Source organism: Oryza brachyantha, chromosome 7 (genome assembly GCF_000231095.2).
Source record: "Oryza brachyantha chromosome 7, ObraRS2, whole genome shotgun sequence".
In the NCBI taxonomy this organism is placed as follows: domain Eukaryota; kingdom Viridiplantae; phylum Streptophyta; class Magnoliopsida; order Poales; family Poaceae; genus Oryza; species Oryza brachyantha.
Genome location: NC_023169.2, coordinates 18,603,670 through 18,628,050, shown reverse-complemented (window position 1 = coordinate 18,628,050; position 24,381 = coordinate 18,603,670). Strand labels below are relative to the sequence as shown.

The window sequence follows — 24,381 nt, the reverse complement described above, 5'->3', positions numbered from 1 at the left end:
CACGACATCTTTACATACACATGCAGCAAAAGACCACTTTATTTGCTTGGGATCAAACAGGTCAGTGCCATGCAACTTATAGGATACATATTCATATGTGGAATAGAAGTGGACTATTCGAACTTTAGACCTCTATCTTTGATGTCTAAGGAAGGATGTGTTTTTTTTTAACTTATCAACAAATTATTTCTTGGTTTTTTTAATATGTTTTTCGAACTGTTAAACAGTTTCTTAAAACAAAGTTTTTATAAGAATTTCATCGCTTTATCTTTGTAAAGTACATAAAAAGTAGTTGATTTTATCATTTATACCAATACATAACTATAAAAAATTAGATAATCTTTTATATTTTATTATTTATCTATAAAAGAACACAATTGAAGTTAAATAACTGACTTATTACACCAGAGCTGATATGATTGGGAAATATTAGGCAATTTATCTACATATATCAGCGTCTACGTGACATATCCCAGATGGTCATCTCTATCTATCCACTTCGCTTTTAACAGATATTGGTATTATTTTTAACTATTTATTTTGCTTAAAAAATTGTAAATATTACTTATTTACTTGTTTTATCATAAATCTAAGTATGGAATATTTTTTTTCATATATTTACACAATAATAAAAAAATGGTCTGATGCTATGTCAAAAAACAAAACAGACACCGTTAGGGATGGCAATGGGTAAATACCCATCAGGTATTGCTATCCAATACCATACCCACTAGTAAAATTTCGTATCATTAAAATACCCATACCTGTCACGGGTAAGAAAATTTTCCCATACCCATATCCGCTTGGGTAAACCTTACCCATCGGGTTACCCATATACCCACAAAAGTTTAAAACAATCTAAATATCATATTTTCCATATAGCATATGCATAGACGCTAGATACTTAGGGCATCACACATTTATATAGTATGATGAAAAATATATGGATGGTTTAAATACCTATGATTTTGGTTAATTAGACTAGACTAATATGATATTAGGCTATGACATGCATTTAAACTTACGGGTATTTATTACCCATGGGTAACGGGTATGGGGATCATAAGAACGTTTTCACATCCGCGTGCCCATCGGGTGAAAGTATTTGTCCAATTACTTATCTACGGATAATATATTTAGCTCATACTCTAATAGAATAAATATCCATCTAATTTCGGATCGCGGGTCCCGTTGCCATCTCTAGACACCGTGCGTTTGGAAACGGTAGGAGTATCTCTGAAGACACGTGCATCTCTATTGATCACAACTGTGATGGATGAACCCTAGCGTAACGGAACCGAATGAAGCAACTCAGATTAGGCATCATCACAGCGAACAGCCCAACTACTAACTATTCTTGGCTGACACGTGCACATTTCTAACTATACGTGGCAGCAAGCTCTGTATACCTGACACAAGCTAGCTGTCTTGCACCCATTTTTTCTTTTAATTATACTAAGCTAAAATTTAAATTTTTACTTAAATATAGAATTGATTTAAGCTTTTTCTCATCATAGATTAGTTTTTATTTTTGATATTAGATCACTAATAACAAATATATAAAAATTTAATTAATAATTATTTTTTATTTATAAATATGGCGTTTGAAGTGAAAATACGAGGCCCTTGGCCTTCATCCTACGATTGGAAATTTACGAACTGACAAGTAGAAACAACCTAAGCTGGCCTGGCCAGGTGATGACGATTTTATATTTTATCATATATATAAATAATCGTACATACTCCCACTGTTTTTAAAAAAACCAATTCTTCGATTTCGTATCGATCATCCGTCTTATTTGTAAAATTTTCAGAAAATTAGAAAAAAATTAGTCACACGTAAAGTACTATTTATGATTTATCATCTAATAAAAATAAAAAAATTAATCGTAAATTTTTTTTAATAAGACGAACAGTAAAAAATTATAGGTAAAAAATGAAAAATTGTTTTATTTTGGGACGGAGGGAGTAGACAAGAAGGATAATAGTATTGATGCAAATAAAGTGTATTATTGTGGGTGAAGACACTATATATAATTTGTTTTCATACAAAACGTCGCATGCACGTGTTATATATGTGTACGGTTTATACAAAGTTAAAATATATACCATCTAAATGATTAATAAAATAAGTTGCAGTATAAATTATGAAAAATAATTATACTTTATATAAATATTTAAATGTTAGAAATTCTATGGTTGTTCTATGCACAAGAAACGGGACAAGGCTTGCATCGTAATCAGTAGCTGAGAAATGAAAGCAATGTACAAACTGCGGTGCTGAATTTGGCTGTTTGGTTAGTCGCATTGAATGATTGATGTTAATTACGAGTATGAAGTATAGATTGATAATAAAATTAATTATATAAATAAAAGTTATTTTATTAGATAAAATTTTTAAACCTAAGCCCCGATTAGTAAATTTTACTATAGCATCATATTCGTTAATTATAAACTAATTAGGCTTGATAGAGTCGTCTCACGAAATAGTCTAGAGTATGAGGTGAATTTTATTAATAGTTTATATTTAATATTTTTAATTAGTATTTAAACATTGATGTGACAGGACATTAAAAAAGTCATAGGAAAACAATTAGCCCAAGTAGCAGCTTTTACTTTAGATGCGTAGGCAATTAAACCGTTTATATTTTCTAGTGTCTGTTCTGGCCGACCATGACGTGTTTCTACTTAATTACGTGGAGCGTTTACAGCGGGAGAGCGAAACATGACAGCACGCACGCTGTGTTTTTCGGTTACTTCCTCTTCGTTTCCACACACATCCATCACTGACAACGGCAGAAGAGAAGAAGATCGATGCAGCTAATTAATCAGCACATGCCAAAGACTGACCGGTAGACCAAATCACGTTTTCTCTCCCCCCCTTAAGCTTATGCGGCTGATTCTGTCGTATACCAACCAGGTGTGTTCATAGCGATGTCATCAATGTTGCACATATCCATATTATAGAATATGATACAGAGAGTCGTATTTTTGTTTTTAGAAAAGCTAAACGATAAATATACAAACAAATATAATTTATAAATAAAATTTTTTATGTACCTGTTCTAGCAATCTAAAAATTTAAAGCTAGAAAATAAAATACGATGAAAGGACACAAACTTAACTTTGAATTTAAGGTTGAAATTCAAATTTTGCTGTATAAACATCAACAAACGCGAAAAATTAGAAATGATACTGTGTATAATTCCAAAGTACTCAGTTAATATATGTATATTGTTTTCTCTGGCATGCCCAGTAAAATGCCAAAAAAGCTTACGGTTGAGATGATCTTATAATCATCCATCGTAATGGTGGGTAAGCTTTTTAAATTACGGACGGTGATGGTTCGGTACGTATATTTATATATATAACTTTTTATCGATTTAAAAGTTAAGATAAAAAATAGTTGTGTCATACTTTTTTTTTTAATATTCGACTGTAACGGGAAAACGTAAGTTCATCACATTTATGTAATCTTAGACGTGCTAAACTACGACTAAGCTAGCTACAAACCTATTAGGGCATATTATTTTCTGACCGTGGATTTTTTATTTTCGTTGATGCTCTTCTAAGCTCTTGAACGGCACGGTCCGTATAAAGGTTAAAATTTCCCATCTAAGTACTAAAATAAAAGAATTTAATTTTATAATAGTTAATTAAGTAATTTACACTAATTAATTCAGAAAACCTATGAGAAACAAACACCCCATCTCTTTGCTTATGCTTATAAACCAAAATTTAAATTTTTAACTTTAAATTTAAAGTTAATTTTGAATTTTTCATCAAAGTTTATTTTTCAGCATCGACTTTCATATCGCTAAGAGTATATACATTATAAAAGTTTTATTTATAAATTATTTTTTATTTACAAATACAACTTTTAGCTTTTTTATAAAAAAAACAAACGATCGCCGCACCCAGACGCTGTACAAATGCCAGGGAGATAGGAGTAGTAAAGAAAGAAAATTAAAGAAAGGTAGTTTGGTTTGGTGGCAGTGGCACACAGATCTCCATGTCGGCCTTGCAAAACAGACGGCCCTGGAAGCGGCAAACAAACACGAAAAAAAAAAAAAGAAACAGCAAACAATACGGTCCATGTATTCGAGGCTAATTATTGGTGGCCCCCACCAATCAGCGATCGTAAAAATTGGGGCTTTTTTACCGGCCGCCCGCAACGGCCCGGCGGGCGAGCGGTAGGAGGTTTCGGCTCAGCGGAAACGAATATTCGGAGCCCGGAGCGCGCTATATAAAAAGGAGCCGCCTTGACGCCTCAACAAATTGCTGCGCCACACCACACCACGCCAAGCCAATTCGATCTCGACCTGTTCATCTCAATTCTTCGCCTCCTCCCTGCCCCTGCTTTGCGGTGAGTTTCCACTCCCAAAGTCGAAATTTTTGGCTGCGGTTTCGGAGGAATCTAGTCAATCGGCGTCGGCGGCGGTGTTCTTGGCGCCCTCAGACGTCGGGATAGATCTGGTATGGTTTCTTCCCCTCCTCTTCTTTCTGGTTTGTTGATGGTGTAGATCTGTGTAATATCTATGGTTCGCTGATTCGTCTGTATGTGCAAAAAATAAAAAAACACGGCCTTTGCGTCGGGTCGGCGAGATCTGGACGTCTCCTTCGATTATGGAGTAGTTTTGGTTTCGTTTCTAGATCTCATCTGTTGCATGTTGTGTTTGTTCTGCGTGAGATTTAGTGGTTGGTTGGTGCGAGCTTGAATCCTGCCCTACTAGGAAGGGCACAAAAAAGATCCCCTTCTTACTCCAGATGCATGGCGTAAGGGAGTGATATTTAGACAGCAAATGAATGGTAGGATCTTCTGGTAGTGTGTATGCATGTCCAGGTGCTAGATGTTACAGACAATTGTGCAACTGTATGGAGTTTCTTGTTAACTTCGAAGTTCTGATCGGAAGCATACCCTGGCGTTTCTTGTTTTCATGTATATAAACATCACAATTAGTTCTTGTGCATAATATAACTAACCTTGTTATATGTCTCTTTTGGCAGAATTGCTGTACTTTTCAATAAGAAGGAAACACCTTAGGGAATGCAGAAAGATGTGCTTGCATGCTAGAGAGCTACCTTGTGAGGGGATTGGCAGGGTAGCAAGCCATATTTCTTCTTCGACAACTCTTGATGACATTGGAACACAAGAATATATACAGCGCTTGCTCCATGTGCTTTCGCACTATGGGGTTCGACGTGGCAACTCAACCATCTTCTTAGATCACCATCTTGGTGGAGACGGTTGAAGTCACCTAACATTTGTTAGGCTTCCTTGTTTCTCCGCTTTGAGCTTTGGGATCACTGCTTTCTGTGGAACAATGGCAGAGCAGAGAGGAACTACTCTGATGAAGAAGTATGAGATGGGAAAATTACTCGGGCAAGGGACCTTTGCCAAGGTTTACCATGCACGAAACACTGAGACTTTAGAGAGTGTTGCAATCAAGGTTATTGACAAGGAAAAGGTTTTGAAAGGTGGGCTCATGGATCAGATCAAACGAGAGATTTCTGTGATGAAGCTTGTGAGGCATCCAAACATTGTGCAGTTGTATGAGGTTATGGCTACCAAAACTAAGATCTATTTTGTGCTTGAGCATGTCAAGGGTGGAGAGTTGTTCAACAAAGTTCAGAGAGGAAGACTGAAGGAAGATGCAGCAAGGAAGTACTTCCAACAACTGATCTGTGCTGTTGACTTTTGCCATAGCAGGGGTGTCTACCACCGTGATTTGAAGCCAGAAAATCTTCTTCTTGATGAGAACAGCAACCTGAAGGTTTCAGATTTTGGCCTAAGTGCCCTTGCTGATTGCAAGAGACAGGATGGGCTGCTCCACACAACCTGTGGCACGCCTGCTTATGTTGCTCCAGAAGTGATCAACAGAAAAGGCTATGATGGTGCTAAGGCTGACATATGGTCTTGTGGGGTGATCCTCTTTGTGCTATTGGCTGGCTATCTGCCTTTCCATGATAAGAACTTGATGGATATGTATAAGAAGATTGGGAAAGCAGAATTCAAATGTCCAAGTTGGTTTACTACTGATGTTAGAAGGCTCTTGCTCAGGATTCTTGACCCTAATCCAAGTACAAGGATCTCGATGGAAAAAATCATGGAAAATCCTTGGTTTAGGAAAGGCCTAGATGCAAAGCTGCTCAGATATAATCAACAAGCAAAGGATGCCATTCCTATTGCTGACATGAACACAGATTTTGACTCCTTAAGTAGCAGTCCAACGTTGGAGAAGAAGCCGTCCAACTTGAATGCTTTTGATATAATCTCTCTTTCAACTGGGCTTGATCTCTCTGGTATGTTTGAGGAATCCAACCAGAAAGAGTCCAAATTCACATCCACCAGCACAGCTTCAACGATCATATCGAAGATTGAGGACATTGCAAAGGGCTTGCGGTTAAAGCTCACTAAGAAAGATGGTGGACTGTTGAAGATGGAAGGCTCTAAGCCTGGAAGGAAAGGTGTTATGGGCATTGATGCTGAGATATTCGAGGTTACCCCAAACTTTCATCTTGTGGAGTTAAAGAAGACAAATGGTGATACGCTTGAATACCGCAAGCTCTTAAACCAAGAGATGAGACCAGCCTTGAAAGACATAGTCTGGGCTTGGCAGGGCGAGCAACCGAAGCAGCAGCAGCAGCAGCAACCATGATTTTGCAATTTGAGTTTATTTCCAATTTGAGTTTTGAGTTTATTTCCTATCGTTTATGTACCTATTTAGTTTTTGCCTGTCTTAGTATTCATTTTCATATCATGTTAATATAGTAACTTCTTTCTGATTTATTTGAAACGATGTTTGTTCGTATGTTAATGTTCCTCTGAATAACTGTAAAACTTCCGTCGATTTAAATTTAGTTCAGCTGGTTAAGTTGCAAGCGAACAGAGATCTGAGGGTGCAAGTTTTGTAGGTCAGTGCTGGAGATCGAATTCCAAGTAATATCTCGAGCTAACCCACTTTGATGTTCACCATGATTAAATGCATCCCACATGATTAAATACACCCCACCTTTGATCTGTAGCCCAAGAAGATATCATTAGAAAAGCTTGTTGGGTGGGTAGCATCACTCATTTTCCAAAAGCTAATAATAGTGCCTTTTATTTCAGAGAACACGCTTTAGTGAAAGACTGGCAAAACATATGCTGCTGTGGCCCAGTTGTAATTGAAAGTTTTGTCCTCTCTGCACAATTCTCATTTCACTCTACTCTTTTCCAAGTAAAGATCACAAGAAGTTGCATATATCAAACATGCTTAGGCAGTAGACTTACATGGATTTATACATGCATACAGCTACACAATTAGGAATATGCTAAACAAGACATATACTACAGAACAAAAGTACCTGATGCCAGATTCATGCGTTTGTGCAATTCAAAGCATCGCCGGCCTATGTGGACTATTCAAATAATCAGCCGATGTAATGAATCTGGACAGGTTCGGAGGAAGAAATTATAGAGAAAAAGAAGAGGGATTTGAACAAGTAGTCAAGTTGTAAATTTGGACCTTCTATGGTGTACAACCTAGCTAAGTTTCTTTTTTTCCCCTCCCAAGTCACTCAAGAAAGGAACTACGATTTTACTTGTAGTTTCAGATAATTGGTGAAATCCATTTCACTTGGGAAAAAAAATAAAAGAGAATTAGCTAGTGATACTAGCTTTTCTTGTAAGGTCTGCTGGTGTCTCCGCGTCTAGTCTAGCTCCGATCTATTCCCTTCATTTCACGATGTAAGACTTTTTAGTTTTGTCTAGATTTATATGAATGCTAATAAATCTAAATATATATATATATAAATTATATACATTCATCAATCAATTAATGAATTTAAGTAAGACTAGAGAGTCTTACGATATAAATAAGGGACACACAACAGTAAATTTTTTTCATCTGTGACATTTTGTTACTGCTTGAATACAGTAGGTATTGTAGTTGAAGTTGATACAACAGGTATTATAAATTTAAGCTTTGCTCGTATATTGTATATCAGGGCTCCCAAGAATCGGGCATGTTGGTGAGAAATTTAAGTATGTTATCATCTCTATATTTTTTTGTGATCTCTCTTCATACATCGCTTCTTGCCGGCCCCATCATTTGGTTGTTTTGTTGTTCTTTTCTTGTGAGCAGGATTCCTGCACTAACCTAATCCCCAACAATACAAATAATTCGAGAAGTCTCTTCGCCGAACCACTGTGGCGATCATGAATGATACTGTTACTTGCAATGCATCGGAAACTGTTGAAGAATGATGAGCACAACTTGGCAGAGCTTTGTCCTCGAGCAGCTCGGCCAGCAAACGGAGATTAAGATGCTGTCATCAATCGGTTCGTGGAAGCATCGCGATTCTGACGCGAATCCTGTCTCCAGCATGTTCGAGCCTGACGAGGCCTTGATCAGCATTGCCGGTGGCATTTGAGGAATGTGGATTGGACTGTCAGTAATCGGCAGTTCAGTTGCGATGCCAAGCTCCAATTCTGAAAACTGTAAACCTCTTTCTGTCTTTCAGGAAGTTGAAGTTTGCAAGACAAATGCATGATCCAGATGTCTGTCAGCAACAGGAGAGTCGGTGGCACATCATACCGTAGTGATGGGGCTCCAGTAGGTTGCCGCCAAGAAATGCAGAAACCATTCGGGTTTTTGATGGAGCTGGAGCTGGAGCTGGGTACACGACGAAGTGTTGGTGTTGCATTCAGTGGGCTGGGGGAATTTGGCTTGCCGAAACCGGGTTCCCCTCCGCCGTCTGATTCATCGCAATAATTGTGGGGGCCCTCTGTATGTTGCTCCCAGGAAACGGACGAGCGACCTTAGTCGATCGGCGGACTGACGCAGACGTTCATCTATCTGATTCATGGGATTGCGGGTGTTAGATCATGGATCCGTTCCTTTCCCTCCTAGAGTAGTAGTAGAAGCTATAGATCTATTTCAAAAAAAAAAAAAGAGAAAAAGAAGAAGAAGAAGCTATAGATCATCGGAATCCCTTGCCTTTGAGAATATCACACAGATAGGCAACGAGCACAGAGATACATATGATAGAACTCTCTGTTTATTAGATCTGTTGTTGCATACATGCATCACAAACGTCTCAGTCTCACATGTCCATATATATCTTATGTCTACATTAAGATGGGAGAAAACCTACTCTACTCTACTCTACTCGTTATATAAATTTTTAGAATAAAATAAATATAGACTTAAAAAATTAACGGTGTTAAATTAAAAAAAACAGCGGGAGTATCTAGGAAACAATATTCCACAACAATAGGAAACGAATGAGATGATGGATGGTACATCGGCCGGATGATACAGGAAAAGTGAGTCGAGTGACAGAGCTAGCAGGGCCCATTAAGCCCAAATGAATAATACTAGCACCGTTTTTCGTCTGTCAACTGGAGTAATTCTTTTAGCCGTCGACGGAAGAAGGCTGACGGCAGCTGAGCCCGGCCCACACATTGCGGCTTTGCATCACTGCACTGGGCCTCCATTCTCATCCACGCAGCCGGCCCACCAAATCCCGTGGCTGGCGGCCTCGAAGCGTGGATGGATCGTGACCGCGGCCCACCGTTTCGCAAGCCGAATCACCCGTGACGCTGGTAGCCCAACAAGCTCTTCCATGGGCCGCGTGCATCATTACATGGGCTGGCCGCCCGACCAAATTCCCCGTAGATGGGCTGTAACGTCGGCTGAATCTCTGGATTCTCGGCCCGGCTTTCTCCTCCACCGCATTCACGGGCCGGTTTTGCTAGCCTGGATACGGCCCATTTGTTCCATTCTGCCTCTCCTTTTTCTTTCTTCCTGCCCTTCTTAGCGCTAATCGTTGCAGTTTATACTGATTCGATTTTTTTAATTGACTTTTGAATTTATGTTTGATTGTTTGTATTATTTAAAATTTTTATCCAAATATATAAAATTATAATCATACTTAAAACTACTTTAGTAATAAATCAAATCATAACAAAGCAATCAATAATTATATATATTTTTAATGAGACGAAAGGTCAAAGTATATCTAAAAGTGAACTGCATCAATTAAAAGAAACGGAGAGAATATTTATTAAATGGTTATGCTATATATCATCGAAGTGTTTTTCTTATAAAAAATCACACATATAAATATTGTATAATTACATGCCACTAATGTAACTAGTATACAATTCCAATGTTACTAGCACTAAGCTATGAGTATTTTCTTTTATTTTTATAAGACTTACATGTTAATTATATGCAGTCAATTTGTAACTGCGAGTTAGGCAAATTATAATTATACTGTCATTACATTCATGTGATTAGGAATAAAAACCACTTGGGTGATATATAGGAACTCAAAAAGACAATCTTTTCGTTTTTTTTCTCTGTTTAAAGTAGTACAAACATTTCTGAAAATTACCAAAGACAACCAGACCAAGCTCGGTGCAAACTTCCTCTCCTTATAATACAGTAGCCATGCTGTCTTACTGTTACCGGTATTTCACGAAGTCAATAATTAGTTACCCCTGGTCTGAATGCACACTTTGGAAAACTCCAAAGTATAACTTGAATACTTTGTACTCCCTTCGTCCCAAAATAAACCAATTTTTCACTTTTTACTTATAATTTTTAACTATTCGTCTTATTTAATTTTTTATTAATATTTTTGTTTTTATTAGATGATAAATCATAAATATTACTTTACGTGTGACTATTTTTTTTCTAATTTCTTAAAAAATTTTCAAATAATACGGATAGTCAAACGTTCGACACGGAGACCGAAGAATTGATTTTTTTAGAACAGAGGAAGGAACTCTTAATGATAGCAACACTGACAAGACCACCTTTTGGCACTGTATAGTTTTACGCGATTACACGCTTCTACCAAGTGCATTGAACGTGTGGTTTAGTGCTTATGCCCCATTCTAAACCGAGATTGGTAACAACTTATTAGCCGTACTTAAAACAAAAAACGGATTAGTATATAATTAATTAAATAATAAATATTTAAAATTTAATAAATAAATAAATTTGATTGTGTTAAACAATAGAAAATTATCTCCCGAAACATACCATTTAGCTATTTGAAAACCATAAACATAAACAAGAAAAGAATTGACTAAATATACAATTCTAACCATGGTTTAGTGAAATAGAGTCCTGGCTGATATTTTTACGAGGACTCCATGTGGTAAGAGGATTTGAACCCATGTTTGTAACGAAGTCATAGGAGTATTAATACTACACAAATGTATCGACTAGTGGCCATCACCAAATTAAGAACTCATGAGTTGAAAAAACGCAGTTGCCAGCTTGCCGTGTGCCCGTGCATCCGCCAAATTAAGCCAGCCCGTGGCAGTTGATAACTTGAATTAATCATGATACGACCGTGTCGTTATCACCGCATGCTGAGCCGTACGGTTCATCCCCTTTTGGACCCTATTTACGTACGGTACACCGTCTCGATTAAGCTAGCCCCTTTTGCATCTCGGGGATTGTCAAAACATACGAATAGAAAAAAAAACTTAGAAAATAAACTGACACCCACATTAAATTTCTACGGATATTAAAAAAGCAAAAGAATTTGTAAGTTTTTCGTTTGATTGACACACATGAAAACATATAAATTTAGAGTCACAGGAACAAGGAAACGTGTGTTAGAACTTCGTGCTTATTTAGTTATTTTTCTACAAAACCCAAGAAGTCCAAACGGAAGTAAAGGATTGAATCGTTTGTTTTTTTTTTAAGGCGTCCATAAGATTTCTTTTCCATAGGATTGGAATCATCTAAATTTTCTATGTTTTTTCTTTGAATCAAATGGTCATCAGAGTTGCACAACTTGCTCTTTTCTTCTTCTCTTTTGCAGGGGAGTTCGTTCTCTTCTTTCTTGTTGATGGCTGATGATTTCCGCCGTCTGAATAGTTGATGGGTTCCGTTGGTAATTGATTTATATTAACCAGTTCTTATATGAGACTTTTTTTTTAGAGAAAATGCTAAGGAGCACTACTTTTAATGAAAGCACCAACTTTGTAAAGATCCAGGGAAATCAGCTTTACATACTGTTCAGCAACCGAAAACTGAAAGAGCCTGAATCTTTTATTGCCTAATGTATGTGAGACTTGAAGCTATATCACTTCGAATTCGTATTCGTCTGTTCGTGTCATTGTGCATATGTTTCCTGTTGCAACTCTGAAAGTGCTACCTATCTGCCTCTTGGAGACTGGGAGCAAAGAGCCAAAGATAGGTGATTGTTTGGTTTTTTCGTGAAAAATACAAACGATATATTTATAAATAAAAATAATTTATAAATAAAAATTTTAAATACGTATTCTAAAAGCAAGTCTGGAAAATAACTTTAACAAAAACCTTAAAATCAACTCTAAATTTAAGATTGAAAATTTAAAATTTGACTTGTAAGCAAAGTAGAAACGAAAAGATAGATGCTAAACATGTATCATGTTGGTGAAAATATATTAATATTAAACAGAAACAATTTTGGTGGCTCTTAATAAATATGAAATAAATAAATCTTGTAGAATAGATGATATTAAAATGGTGTTAGATGGAGTAAATTGGTGTGGAAAGTGATTGATACGACAAATAATATTGTGAACAATACTAAAAATATTTATACCTTGAAATAAAATTTGAATGTTATATTTTGGAATGGACAAGGAGTAGAGAAGGTTAAGTCTATGTTTTAGTGTTGTCACTTCGCTCCCGGTCGTAGTAGCTATTAAAGTGCCGCTTTTTGTACAGGATTTATGGGAAACCAATTAGGGCTTCAATTCGATTGGCAAAATGAAATAATTTATGAACTAAAAGCCTTGTTACAACAGCAACATCAATACTCTTAAAAGATACTCCCTTGAACAAAAAATAATATAGTTTAGAACAAGATTTGATCAAACATATAAAATTCCAACCAACTATAATTTCTTAAATGCTTAGTTTAGATACAAGATAAATAATATATATATATATATATATATATATATATAAATATATATTCATCTCAAAAAGTATAACCATAATATCATAAATTTATTATATTTATAAATTTATACTAACACAAAATTATTTGTTAAAAGTTTAGAAGTTAATTAAATATTTTAACCGAATAGTAACAATATTACTTTCTCCATGATTACGCCTGCCAGCTTTATTTAGCATTTCACGGTTCACACCAAAAGGGCCATCACCATCAGCGTGCTTGCCTAATCAACTGTAATCGAATACAATAATATACGCCAAGTCACGCCCGAACAACTCAAATATCCCGGTCTTTTCGCTTTTACTTATTCTTTTAACTTAAAATATAAATTTTTAATCTAAAATTTAGAGTTAGTTTTTTTTACTATAGTTTAATTTTTAGTATTGGCTTTTAAATCGACAAGAATATATATATATATAAGTTTTATTTATACATTATTTTTTTCAAATATATCGTCCGTGACCCCAAAACATTTGTTTATCGATACTACACCAAAAAACAATGAATCTTTTTCTTGTCGATGTTGGATAAAAATAATGGCCACTCATTAGCCCACGGTAGCTGACGAGTTTACATCTACGCGTGTCACACACCTCGTCACATGGTCACAAATCATTGAATATATAAGGGGAACAACGCACACATGATACACACATTCCAGATTGATTAGTGAAGTGTAAGAGGCATCAACCCACTAGTTTTCTTATCATCGAATATATAAGGGTAATAATGCACCTATGACATATGATACACTGATTAGTAGTGTAGGAAGCAGTGACCCGTTAGCTCTTCAAATCATCGAATATATAAAGGAAATGATGCAGATACGACACACTGATCAAGGTATCTTTCGTTATTTTCTTTAATACGAATGATATATTTATAAACTAAGAATAATTTATGAGTAAAAATTTATATATTTGGTTTTAACAATCTAAAAGCAAAAGGCCGAATATGGAACCCCTCAAAATCAACTCTAAATTTAAGGTTAAAATTTAAATTTTAAGCAAAGGCTGAATATGAAACCCCTCAAAATCAACAAATTTAAGGTTAAAATTTAAATTTTATGGTATAAGTATAAGCGAAAAGATGAGGCGGGCATAACCGGATATGTTTACATATCATCGAATATAAGGGCAATAGTGCACACATGGTACATAATATATAGATTAGTGTACTGTCATACTCCCTTCGATTAAAAATATTTATCGCTTAGGTTAAGATTTAGTCAAATTTTTAAAAGTCCGATAAATAATTTTGTAACAAAAATAGTAAACTCTAATAAATTTATGTTATTATGGTATAACTTTTTGAGTAAAATTATGTGTATTATTTGTCTCGTATTTGAACAATGCATTTAATAATTTATCAATGATTGAGATTTTAAAATTTAATTAAATATTTTTATAAATAATAAATATTTTTGATAGGAGGGAGCAACAAAAGTAAGCGTCGACCGAAAGCAAGGAATCCCCGGTGCGTCAGGAGAATCGATATCGATCGGAGCATGTGAAGCACCAATAATTGAAGGGATGCAAGAAACGTTTCGATGCGTCGCTCGTTTAATTTGCTGTGTGAGGTGAACTGAGGTGAGATTGACAAAGGACTAAAAGCATCTTATCATCTCATCTAAATTTAGCCATTCATATCTTCACTTGGATAACCATCTAAGTTTTATCATTCATATCTCCTGTGCTCCACCAGATCATCTATGTATGATATCTCTTTGGAGGATGAAGAGAGATCATCCAAATATGGAGTTTCTCTCTTCTGATATGAATGACATCCAAAAATAGATGATAGTATGGTTGTTTTATTGAAGCTTAATTTGTAATCTTCCTCCTCTAATTTTAGATAAAGGTTGAGCTCCAACAGAACATCTATCATATTATCTATTTTTAAGATCTCATCCATATTTAGAGAGAAAGTCTATTTTTTAAGATAACTGCAGATTCTCGGACCCAAGTATTGTTTAGAATAGTTTCTTACAGAGATTCTATAAAAAAAATAGCAGCCACAAGAAGGTTCTCCTGTCAATCGTTGACTTTTAGAGAGAAAACGAAATGAAATATTTACCAAGTGGATAAAAATTTTATATGCATATTTTTATAATATAAAAGCAAATCCCCAAAAAAAATATATTATTAAAAATAGCCCAGAACAAAAGTTGAAAATTTGGTTAGCTATAAATAACTTAAAAATAAATTTATAAGATTTTTTCGAGTAGCTTTTCTAATCGTTTGATAGTACGAAAAACGTACTTAAGACAACGAGAGAACATAGGTGTGTAAACGGAGGTAAAGAACGCAGCCACCGAGAAGCAGGTTGTGCTCACCGTAGTTTTACGACGCGATTACACATCTACCGTGATGTGTGCGTGTTGGTCGATCTATTGCTTGGGATTGGGTTAATTTGACAAAGTTTGAATGAATTACAAAATATCTACTTGTATGTACCATGCATGCATCGTCAAAATCCCATCACTGAATTAATAAAGCTGCGCGTGCCAAACTCATGCACGGCGTGGTTAGATCAGATGACAAGCGCCACAGTACACTCACACTGCCGTACGGTTTAATATTGCACTGGTAATTAATTAACTTTCTTTGATACATCTCACCAATCTGTCGCCACGTTCTCTTCAAGTGAAGGCCGGATGATTCTTCATCCAGTATCTTGAAAGGAAGTTGGACGACTGAAAAAAAAATCAAATGATATATTTATAAATGAATATTAATTTATAAATAAAATTTTTATATATGTATGTATTCATAGTGATCTAAAAACCAAAATTTAAAAGTAAATTTTAGTTAAAGAAATCCTAAAATTAAATTTATATTTAATTTTGCTTATAAGTATAAGCGAAAAAATAAAGTGCTTATAAGCGAAAAAATAAAGTGAAAATATGTCACCATGTGAAACGTGCATTCGCTTAAAGAAAGCATGTGATATGAGCTGTGCCGCCTGGATGCCTGCCTGGCAATCTGCCAAACTCATTGAGTTGGTGTAATAATCGCAGTTGACAGATGATAACCTGGACGATACGGCGACAGCATTATCACCGCACGTTGAGCCGTACGGTTCATCCCTTCTGGATCGCCATGTACGTACGTTAATTCCTGATCGGAGGGTATCTTTTCGCTTTCTCTACGAAAATATCAAATGGTATATTTGTAAACGAAAAATAATTTATAATTAAAACTTTTATATATGTGTTTATAGTGATCTAAAAGCTAAGACTGAAAAATAAACTACAATAAAAAAAACTTTAAATTTAAGATTAAAAATTTAAATTTTAGCTTATATACATAAGCAAAAGCCAAAAGATTAGAGTCTCGAATTAAACTCGCCCTTTTTTGCGTTTCAGGGCTAGTACAACTCGTTCTCTTCTACTTTGATGGCTACGTTGCCACATCTTCATTTTTGGCTGATGATTTTCTACAACTCTGATCATTAATTAATTAGCTCATGGATTTCCACATTTATTTGGCCAATTCGTTTAGCGCCAGCGTAGCGTGAACATGGATACGACCATACGAGACTTGAACTTTGAAGCTGTACCAATTCGAATCCGAATTCTTCTCTTCCTGTCATTTTCTATGTCGTTTTTTTAAGACGATGATGAAATTCATTTCTACTTTTGTTTTGAATAAGATATGGCAAAGAGGTTGTATATATATTTAAAAAAATTACGTAGAACACGCCTAATTCCAGGTGGAAGAACGACGGTAAGGAATTTTCTCTGTGATCTAAAATTCATGCTGCCACTTTGGATAAAAAATTATTTAGAGAAAATTTATATATCCTGGTATTTTGACAGCCCTTAACAACATATCGAATGGTATACAATTTTTCAATGTAAACTGTAAAGGTTATATCACCAGGCACTTTTTCATATATATGCGGGGTTAACTATCAACTTCCAGCTGGAACAGCACAGATGGGGGACTCACGATCTAACCGTGTACTGCGAGACCTGAAAAACTTCACACAGCATTGTCGGAGCACGGGAAGGGTGATTGTCTAGATTTCTTTTAGAAAAAAAATCGAACAAAATATTTGCAAATTTATAAACAAAACTTTTATATACGTGTCCTTAGCTAATAAAAGTCAAGGCTAAAAAATTAACTATGATAAAAAACTTTAAAATCTACTCTGAAATATAAGGTTAAAAATTTAAATTTTGAATTATAAGTATAAGAGCAATTTTACTGTCTTTGAGAAGATCCTATGATGTACCAAAATTTTAATACAAAATTTGGTAGGTATTAAATTTTATATTATAATTTTTGTACCTCTATACCGTAAAGTTGCTCTGAGTATAAGTGGATGTTTGGATCCAATGACTTTTTCTAGTCCCTTGTCACATCGGATGTTTAGACGTTAATTATGAGTATAAAATATAGACTATAATAAAACTATTGCATAAATAAAGGCTATTTTATTAGACAAATTTTTTAAGCCTAATTAATCCACGATTAGCAAATGTTTACTGTAGCATCACATTCGCTAATCATGGATGGACTAATTAGGCTTAATAGATTCGTCTCGCAAAATAGTCCAGAGTATAGAGTGGGTTTTATTAATAGTCTATATTTAATACTTTTAATTAGTGTCTAAATATTCAACAAATCTGGAGGATCCAAATGCCCTAAGTAGAAACAAAATGGTAAAGCTAGAAGTACATTAGTAAAGCTTTGGAGAGCTGTTGTCACGTCGCACCAGGTCAGAATGATATGTCCCACCTTTTATATCGCAATCCGAACACGAATTGGAGATCTTGATTTCGACAGGCAAAAAATGGATTAATTTATGGGATAAAAAGCCTCGTCTACATGTTGCCAACAGCGACATCAACAGTCTAGCTAAAAGATAACATTTCTTTCGCTATGATTACGCCAACTTTAATTGCCAATTTCAGGCAGCCTTCGGTTCAAACCCGAATGGCCCATCACCATCGCTGTGCCTAATCAACTGTACACCAATTCATGTACTGACAACCCAAAAGTTTGGTTACTGCTACCACACTAGCAGAACTAATCAGAAAAAAACAAGGAACTTTAATTTCTTCTCTTGGACAAAAAAAATAATGACCACTCATTAGCCACGGTAGCTGGCGAGTTACATCTTCCAATATATTTTTTAATTTTTTGAACTTTTAATTTAAATTTAAAACAAATACTTTTTAAACTTATTTCCAAATCTAATACTACCACGTCAGTTGGATAATACGTCAGTGTTATTTGGCAAGCCAAAATACTGTCAGGCCAACTGTTCATGCCATGACATTAATTGTTATTTGGTAATGACATGATTAACACAGTTCAGATTTAGAATAGTTTTTTTGGAAGAGTTTAGCTTTAAAATTTAAAAACAAGAAGGTTCAAAAATACTACCTCCGTCCTATAATAATCTTATTTTTCGTTTTTCCGTGTCTAAGTTTAACCATTCGTTTTATTTGATTTTTTTCCGACTAATATTTTTATTATTACTAGATGATAAAATATGAATAGTACTTTATACGTGACTAATTTTTTTAAAGTTTTTATACAAAATTTTCAAATAATACGAATGGTCAAAGGTTGGACACGGAAAAACGAAAAATAAAATTATTATGGGACGAAGGTAGTAATACTTAAAGATCACATCTCCCCTTCTCACATCTACACAAGCTCTTCAAATCTCCTCAAGTTGGAAGGAGTATATAATGGAACAATCACATACGGTGTTAGCTTGCATCGATGGATCCAAAAGAAGGGAATCCTCTTCGCGTCAGCAGGATCGCTGGGTGAACCATCATCGGTGCCCCTATCTCTCACCGGTTCAGAGCATGTGGAGTGGAGCACCAATAATTGGAGGCATGGCGAGCAACGTCGTGTGCTCGAATCATTTGGAGGCGAGGTGGCAAGACATGAATTGATAAGAACTCATGGTTATACGACCAATGGATCGTCGATTCGCGATACAATTGCTGCAATTACATGACAGGAGCACACTTAGGGCTGGGCAATAGTACGGTTTATTTGGTTTGATCTATTTGGTTTTTTAATATTTTTTGTTTTTAAATATTATAAACCAAAATTGACACTGGAAAATTATTAACTGAACCTAGATGACCGAATTGTTTCGGTTAGGTTATTTCGGTCATCGGTTAAAAACCAAAATTATTAACAGATCTTTATAAGATTAATTATTATAGTTTCATCAATAAAATAACAACAATAAGTTCAATATAGCATGCATAATAGACTGATAGTTATAGACTTTACGGAAGGATACCAAGGAATGGAGGTTGCATAACATATTCACACTTGTCTATCTATTAGGTTGTGCTGGGCCACAACTTACATAATACAGACTAGCGAAGTGTTAGTTCGGTTAATTTGGCTATTTCGGTTTTCTAAAAAAAACCGATTAAAAAACCAAAAACCGAACTAATAAACTTTCAAAACTGATTTAAAAACAAAAACCAAAATAACCGTATGAGCCGGTTATTTCGGTTCGATTTGGGTTATCATATTCTTTTTTGGTGAATTTGCCCAGCCCTAAGCACACTTGCCGGAAGCCAGGCCCCGTGGACATTGGTGGCATCAACTCTACTGGGTGACAGAACTACGTATTTACTGGTGGAAAATATTTTTATCAATAAAGTTTTTATATACTTATTTTTAGCGATTTAAAAGTAAATACTGAAAATAAATTATAATAAAACATCTAAAATTAATTATAAATTTAAGGTTATAAATTTAAATTTTGGTTTTTAAATATAAGCAAAAGCGGGAAAAAGAAGCTCTAGCGTTGTACTCGCTCAGTACTCATCAGCAGCTGAAGTGCTGCACTTGTTGCAGCCACAAGTTTTGGCGATTCCATTTGGTCGCGCTGCTGCATTATGAGATGCGAACGAACGATTCCGTGCACACTTCTCCGCTTTCGTAATCCAAATTATTAGGGTTGTTTTCGTTGTTCGTTTTGACAGAAATTCAGGATTAGTGAGACGTCAAGCTTTCAGGTTGTACATTTGATCGATGGTTGCGAACTGACGTTCATGTCGTACCTACGCCAGTGTCATTACAGTACTAACTCTTTATCGCTTGGCCATGGAAAAAAAGATTATCGGATAACTATTTTTTTAGTAGAGGTCATCTAGGACAGACGCTTCGCCATCAGAGGGGGAAAAAACGTTAACACCAAGTATTATTCCCGCCATAAATAAATCCGATTGGACTCTGCCGCATAAGACGTGCTGAACTTTGGCATATACTTCACAAAAGTGTGATACCGATTGCAGAGAATGATTGGCACCCTTTTACAATTATAATTGCTACAATTATCAGATTAGTCCGACTTACCCGCTCAATTTATGCCGTAGTTTGCATCTTGCAAATAACATATATTGACATTCTACGTCTCCGAGCTCTTTAAACAATACGAATTAACCCGCTAATTGATTTCAAGCCGATATATTGGTCCTGCGTGGTGGCACTTATGGGGGAGTGATTTGCCCACGCCTTAATCAAGTCGGCACAGCAAAAACAAAAGCCTTTTGTCATCTTTGGAATGATACATTCATATACCATATTAATATGTAAAAAACTTAGTAGCCTTTTGCAAAAGTTACCTAAATATACCAAAATTTTGGTTACTACATATATTTTCACATAGACAGTAACATTTCCTAGGAAATAAAGATATCGTGGGTCCCATGTATCAGTATAAACCACTCATTCATACTGGTTGTCTTTTTTTTTGTGAAAAAACCGAGAAGGATTGCCAATTATATTTAATAAGAAGGAGTAAAAACCCTAGACGGGTTATAGAAAAGAGAAAAAACCCGTGGTCGGAACACCTCCCAGGTCACAGCACACGAGCAAACCACACGACTTAACCCCACTAACTGACGACAAAGGCGGAGCCCAAGCGAGACCGAGTGAATTAGATCGCCTAAGACGACATCAAGGTCCTGATTTTGCGATAGCCATGTCATCGTTGCCGAGTTTGCCGCCGAGCGACACAGCAGCTTCAAATGCACGACTATCGTGTCATCAATTGTCTATTTTAAAAGATAGGAAAATAAAAGGAGCGGGGGCTCATCATCATCCAATGGTAGCACAACCTAGGAGTATCTACATCCATGAAGATTATGAGCCTGTTTGAAGAAGCTTTTCATACAATCTCCTGAACTCAGAATTTCTCTTAAATATCACTTATTTTTTTATGAACCTGAAATTGCATAATCTAAAAAATGAACTAGAAGTCAGAAGCTAGGAAACTCAGATTTTTCATATTCTCAAAAGCTGATTTCTCACCAACTGCTTATCAGAATCTTAATTTCGTCAAACAGAGCCTAGGTCTTTGGCGAGTAAGTTGCGATGCATGCAAGAGGTGGTCTCACGATCGAGCGAGTTATCGATAGCAAACTTCGAATGACAGGTGGTTTCGCTACTGTTTTTAGTCGGAGAGACGGACAATGAACGAGATAAGAGAGGAAGATGAGAGAAAGGAAGTACAATATTAATGTTTTTAACTGTTCTTGTCTCATATTTCTTTAATGTAAAAACTTGTAGATACTAAAATTACACTAAAAATTTAATATCTCAAATTAGTTTTTAAGGGCAGTAAAACTTCCATTTTATATTTTTTAGCTGATTGGACTACCACATGTACAGATAAAAGGCACTGTCGTTTGAATCGGAGGGTGCTTCTCGTACGGACTAAAGACTTCAGATTTTTTTTTAGAAAAAAGAAGTGGTTTTAGAGTTCGGGGGAGACACGATCCCGCAAGAGGACTAGTTTTAACCAGTTTTGGTGATTCCAATTGGTCGATTTGAGGTGCGAGTCATTTCGAGCACCTTTTGCTTTCGTAATCCCTCTTTAAAACCATTGGCGTTGTTCATCGCTGGTTTTGACAAAATTGAGGATCAGCGAGACGTCAGATTTCAGACTGTACACTGACAACCGCAAACTGAACTTCACGTACCTGCGCCAGTGTAACTACACAGGAGCCACTTTTATCGCTTGGCCATGAAAAAAACGCTTGATGGATAAGATTATTCTTAAGGCTAGACACGCTTCGCCATCGCCCATCAGAGAGCAAACTAGAACACCACACGTATTAGTCTCGCCATAATTCCGATTGGACTCTGGGACGTAAGATGTGCTGAACTTTTACGCGCTCGACAAAAAAAGGTGAAGCCGATAGGCGTCCTTTACAGTTATCTGAACTTCGATCAGCGTTAAGCAATCGGACGGGCGATCGCGGTCACCCGATCGGACGCGTACACGGCGGCGGATCTCCGGCCGGCCGGCGGACCACCGCAATAATAATACTGCGCAGGGAAACCACCGGCGGCCGGGCGGTGGTCAGATTGGTTGGCCTGATCCAACGACCGGATCACATGGCAGCTGTACCAGCACGTACTCTAGTAGTGATCAGCGGCCAGGGCACGGCCAAGAAGTGGGCGTGGCCTATCGCTACAGTCCAGGCCACCCCATGCTACTATCATCATCCATTGATATTCAGATCTGGAAGCTACCGTATAATTCACTCCTCTACTCGCCGCTCCTCTTATCACTCGCTCCTGCCCTCTCAAGTTCAATAATTTTCGTCATAGATACAATCTTTTAAATTTATTTATTTCATATTTTTTTATTAAAGTATGTATAATAAATTAATGCATAAGTAGCCCGCGCATATTGCGCGGCGAGAATTATTATAAATTATAGCTATATATAGTATTTTATCTAATAATAATTACTTTTTAATTATTAATTTGAATTTAATTTTTTTCCAAATTATATTTTTACATGAAACCCCATTTACACATATTCTAATCTATACATGTACATGAACTCTTTTCTATATAATATTTAATTTATAATTCAAGTTTTAGATACTTATAAATTGTATTTATATATTGATCTTTTCTCTTAATATTTCTCAATTTTAACCGAAATTTTAGATCTTTCTAAATTGTATTTATAGGTGGACTCTTCCCTCAATATCAATTATCTTAAAATTTTTAATCGAGATTTGAATATTACTAAATTGTAATTACACATGGACTTTTTTTTATTTCTCTTTATTTTTAATTCCTAAGTTGTATTTCTAATCTGGTTCTTTTTTAACCGGAATTTTAGATGTTTCTAAATTGTATTTATAGATGGACACTTCCATTAATCGAAGATTTATTTACGCATGAACTCTTTTTTTATTATTTTTAACCGAAATTTTAGATGTTTTTAAATTGTATTTATAGATGGACTCTTTCCTCGATATCAATTATTTATAATTTTTAATCTGAGATTTATATTTTTTCTAAACTTTATTATGCATGGACTCTTTTTTAGCTTTGGTAATTCTTATTTATATATTGACCTTTTCTCTTACTTTCCCAACTTTTAACCGAAATTTTAGATATTTTTAAATTGTATTTATAGATACTCTTCCACCAATATCAATTATTTTAAATTTTTAATCGAGATTTGATTTTTTTTCTAAACTGTTTTTACACATGCTCTTTTTTTTATTTTTAATTTCTTAATTATATTTCTAATCTAGTTCTTTTTAACGGAATTTTAGATGTTTCTAAATTGTATTTATAGTGTGAATTATGATGATAGCTCTTTCTACCTTTCTTCTTAAGAATTCGCCGGGGCCAAGCCAAGGCAGGCAGGCTGGCGAGGCGAGGAGCTAATCGTCTCGGCGGATGGCCGTTGTATTCCTTTTTTTTTTCTCTCCACGGATGGCAGTTGTTTTCTCCTTTTTTTTCTTTTTTTTCCTTCTATTTTTCTTCAATTAATTTCTAGCCCGTGAGAGACAACGTGAGGCTCCTTCTTCTATTACTTTATATATATAATAGATTGATTTTAATAAAAATATGTTTTATAAATTATCTATTTGGGACCATTGCAAAATTTACAGCTAGTCCAAAACGTTATTGCAAAACTGACAATACAAAATTAAAAATATCACTACAACTGTCATTCTATTGTCGCCCTTAAAATTTAGAGAAAAACCAAAGTAAAATTTACAAAAGCCCCCTATCTATTTATGCTGTCATAATGATTTCAGACCGTATATTTTGAAAGTTATTAAATAGTGAAAGTGGGGGAGAGCTGCTGCAACTGCGATTTGTTTTCTCTTTTGAAGCACATATGAGCACGAACAGCGTTTGGTAGGGGATAATGGCGCCCTTTTTGCAAGTGGTGGCATGAGCATCTGTCTTGGAGGCTCCGAGTTTTTTTCGTGGCCAGGGAATCTCGAGAGGAGAAGCCGGCCGGCCGCGTACGGTACGGTGTGGCGCCTTCGCGGTAGCCGCAAAAGCGCGCGCGCCAGCCTGCCTCGGGCCCTCTCCGCAGCATGTCAGTATCATGGTTTTCCATAGTATTTCAACCGCCTTTCCATTGATTTTGATTGCGTTTTGA

General features: G+C 35.7%; 1 protein-coding gene across 1 annotated transcript; it reads left to right on the top strand.

Annotated features, from left to right (window-relative positions):
- The first annotated feature begins 4,278 nt into the window (after nucleotides 1-4,278).
- LOC102713102 (CBL-interacting protein kinase 2) lies at nucleotides 4,279-6,812 on the top strand. The gene is made up of 2 exons (XM_006658066.3): nucleotides 4,279-4,476; nucleotides 5,008-6,812. Exon 2 carries the CDS (start codon nucleotides 5,325-5,327, stop codon nucleotides 6,657-6,659), a length of 1,335 nt encoding a protein of 444 aa, XP_006658129.1. The 5' UTR covers nucleotides 4,279-4,476; nucleotides 5,008-5,324; the 3' UTR covers nucleotides 6,660-6,812.
- Nucleotides 6,813-24,381: the final 17,569 nt, after the last annotated feature.

What these genes read in the sequence shown, in the direction of transcription:
- LOC102713102 (XM_006658066.3), top strand. Translation starts at nt 5,325, where the DNA reads ATGGCAGAGCAGAGAGGAACTACTCTGATGAAGAAGTATGAGATGGGA.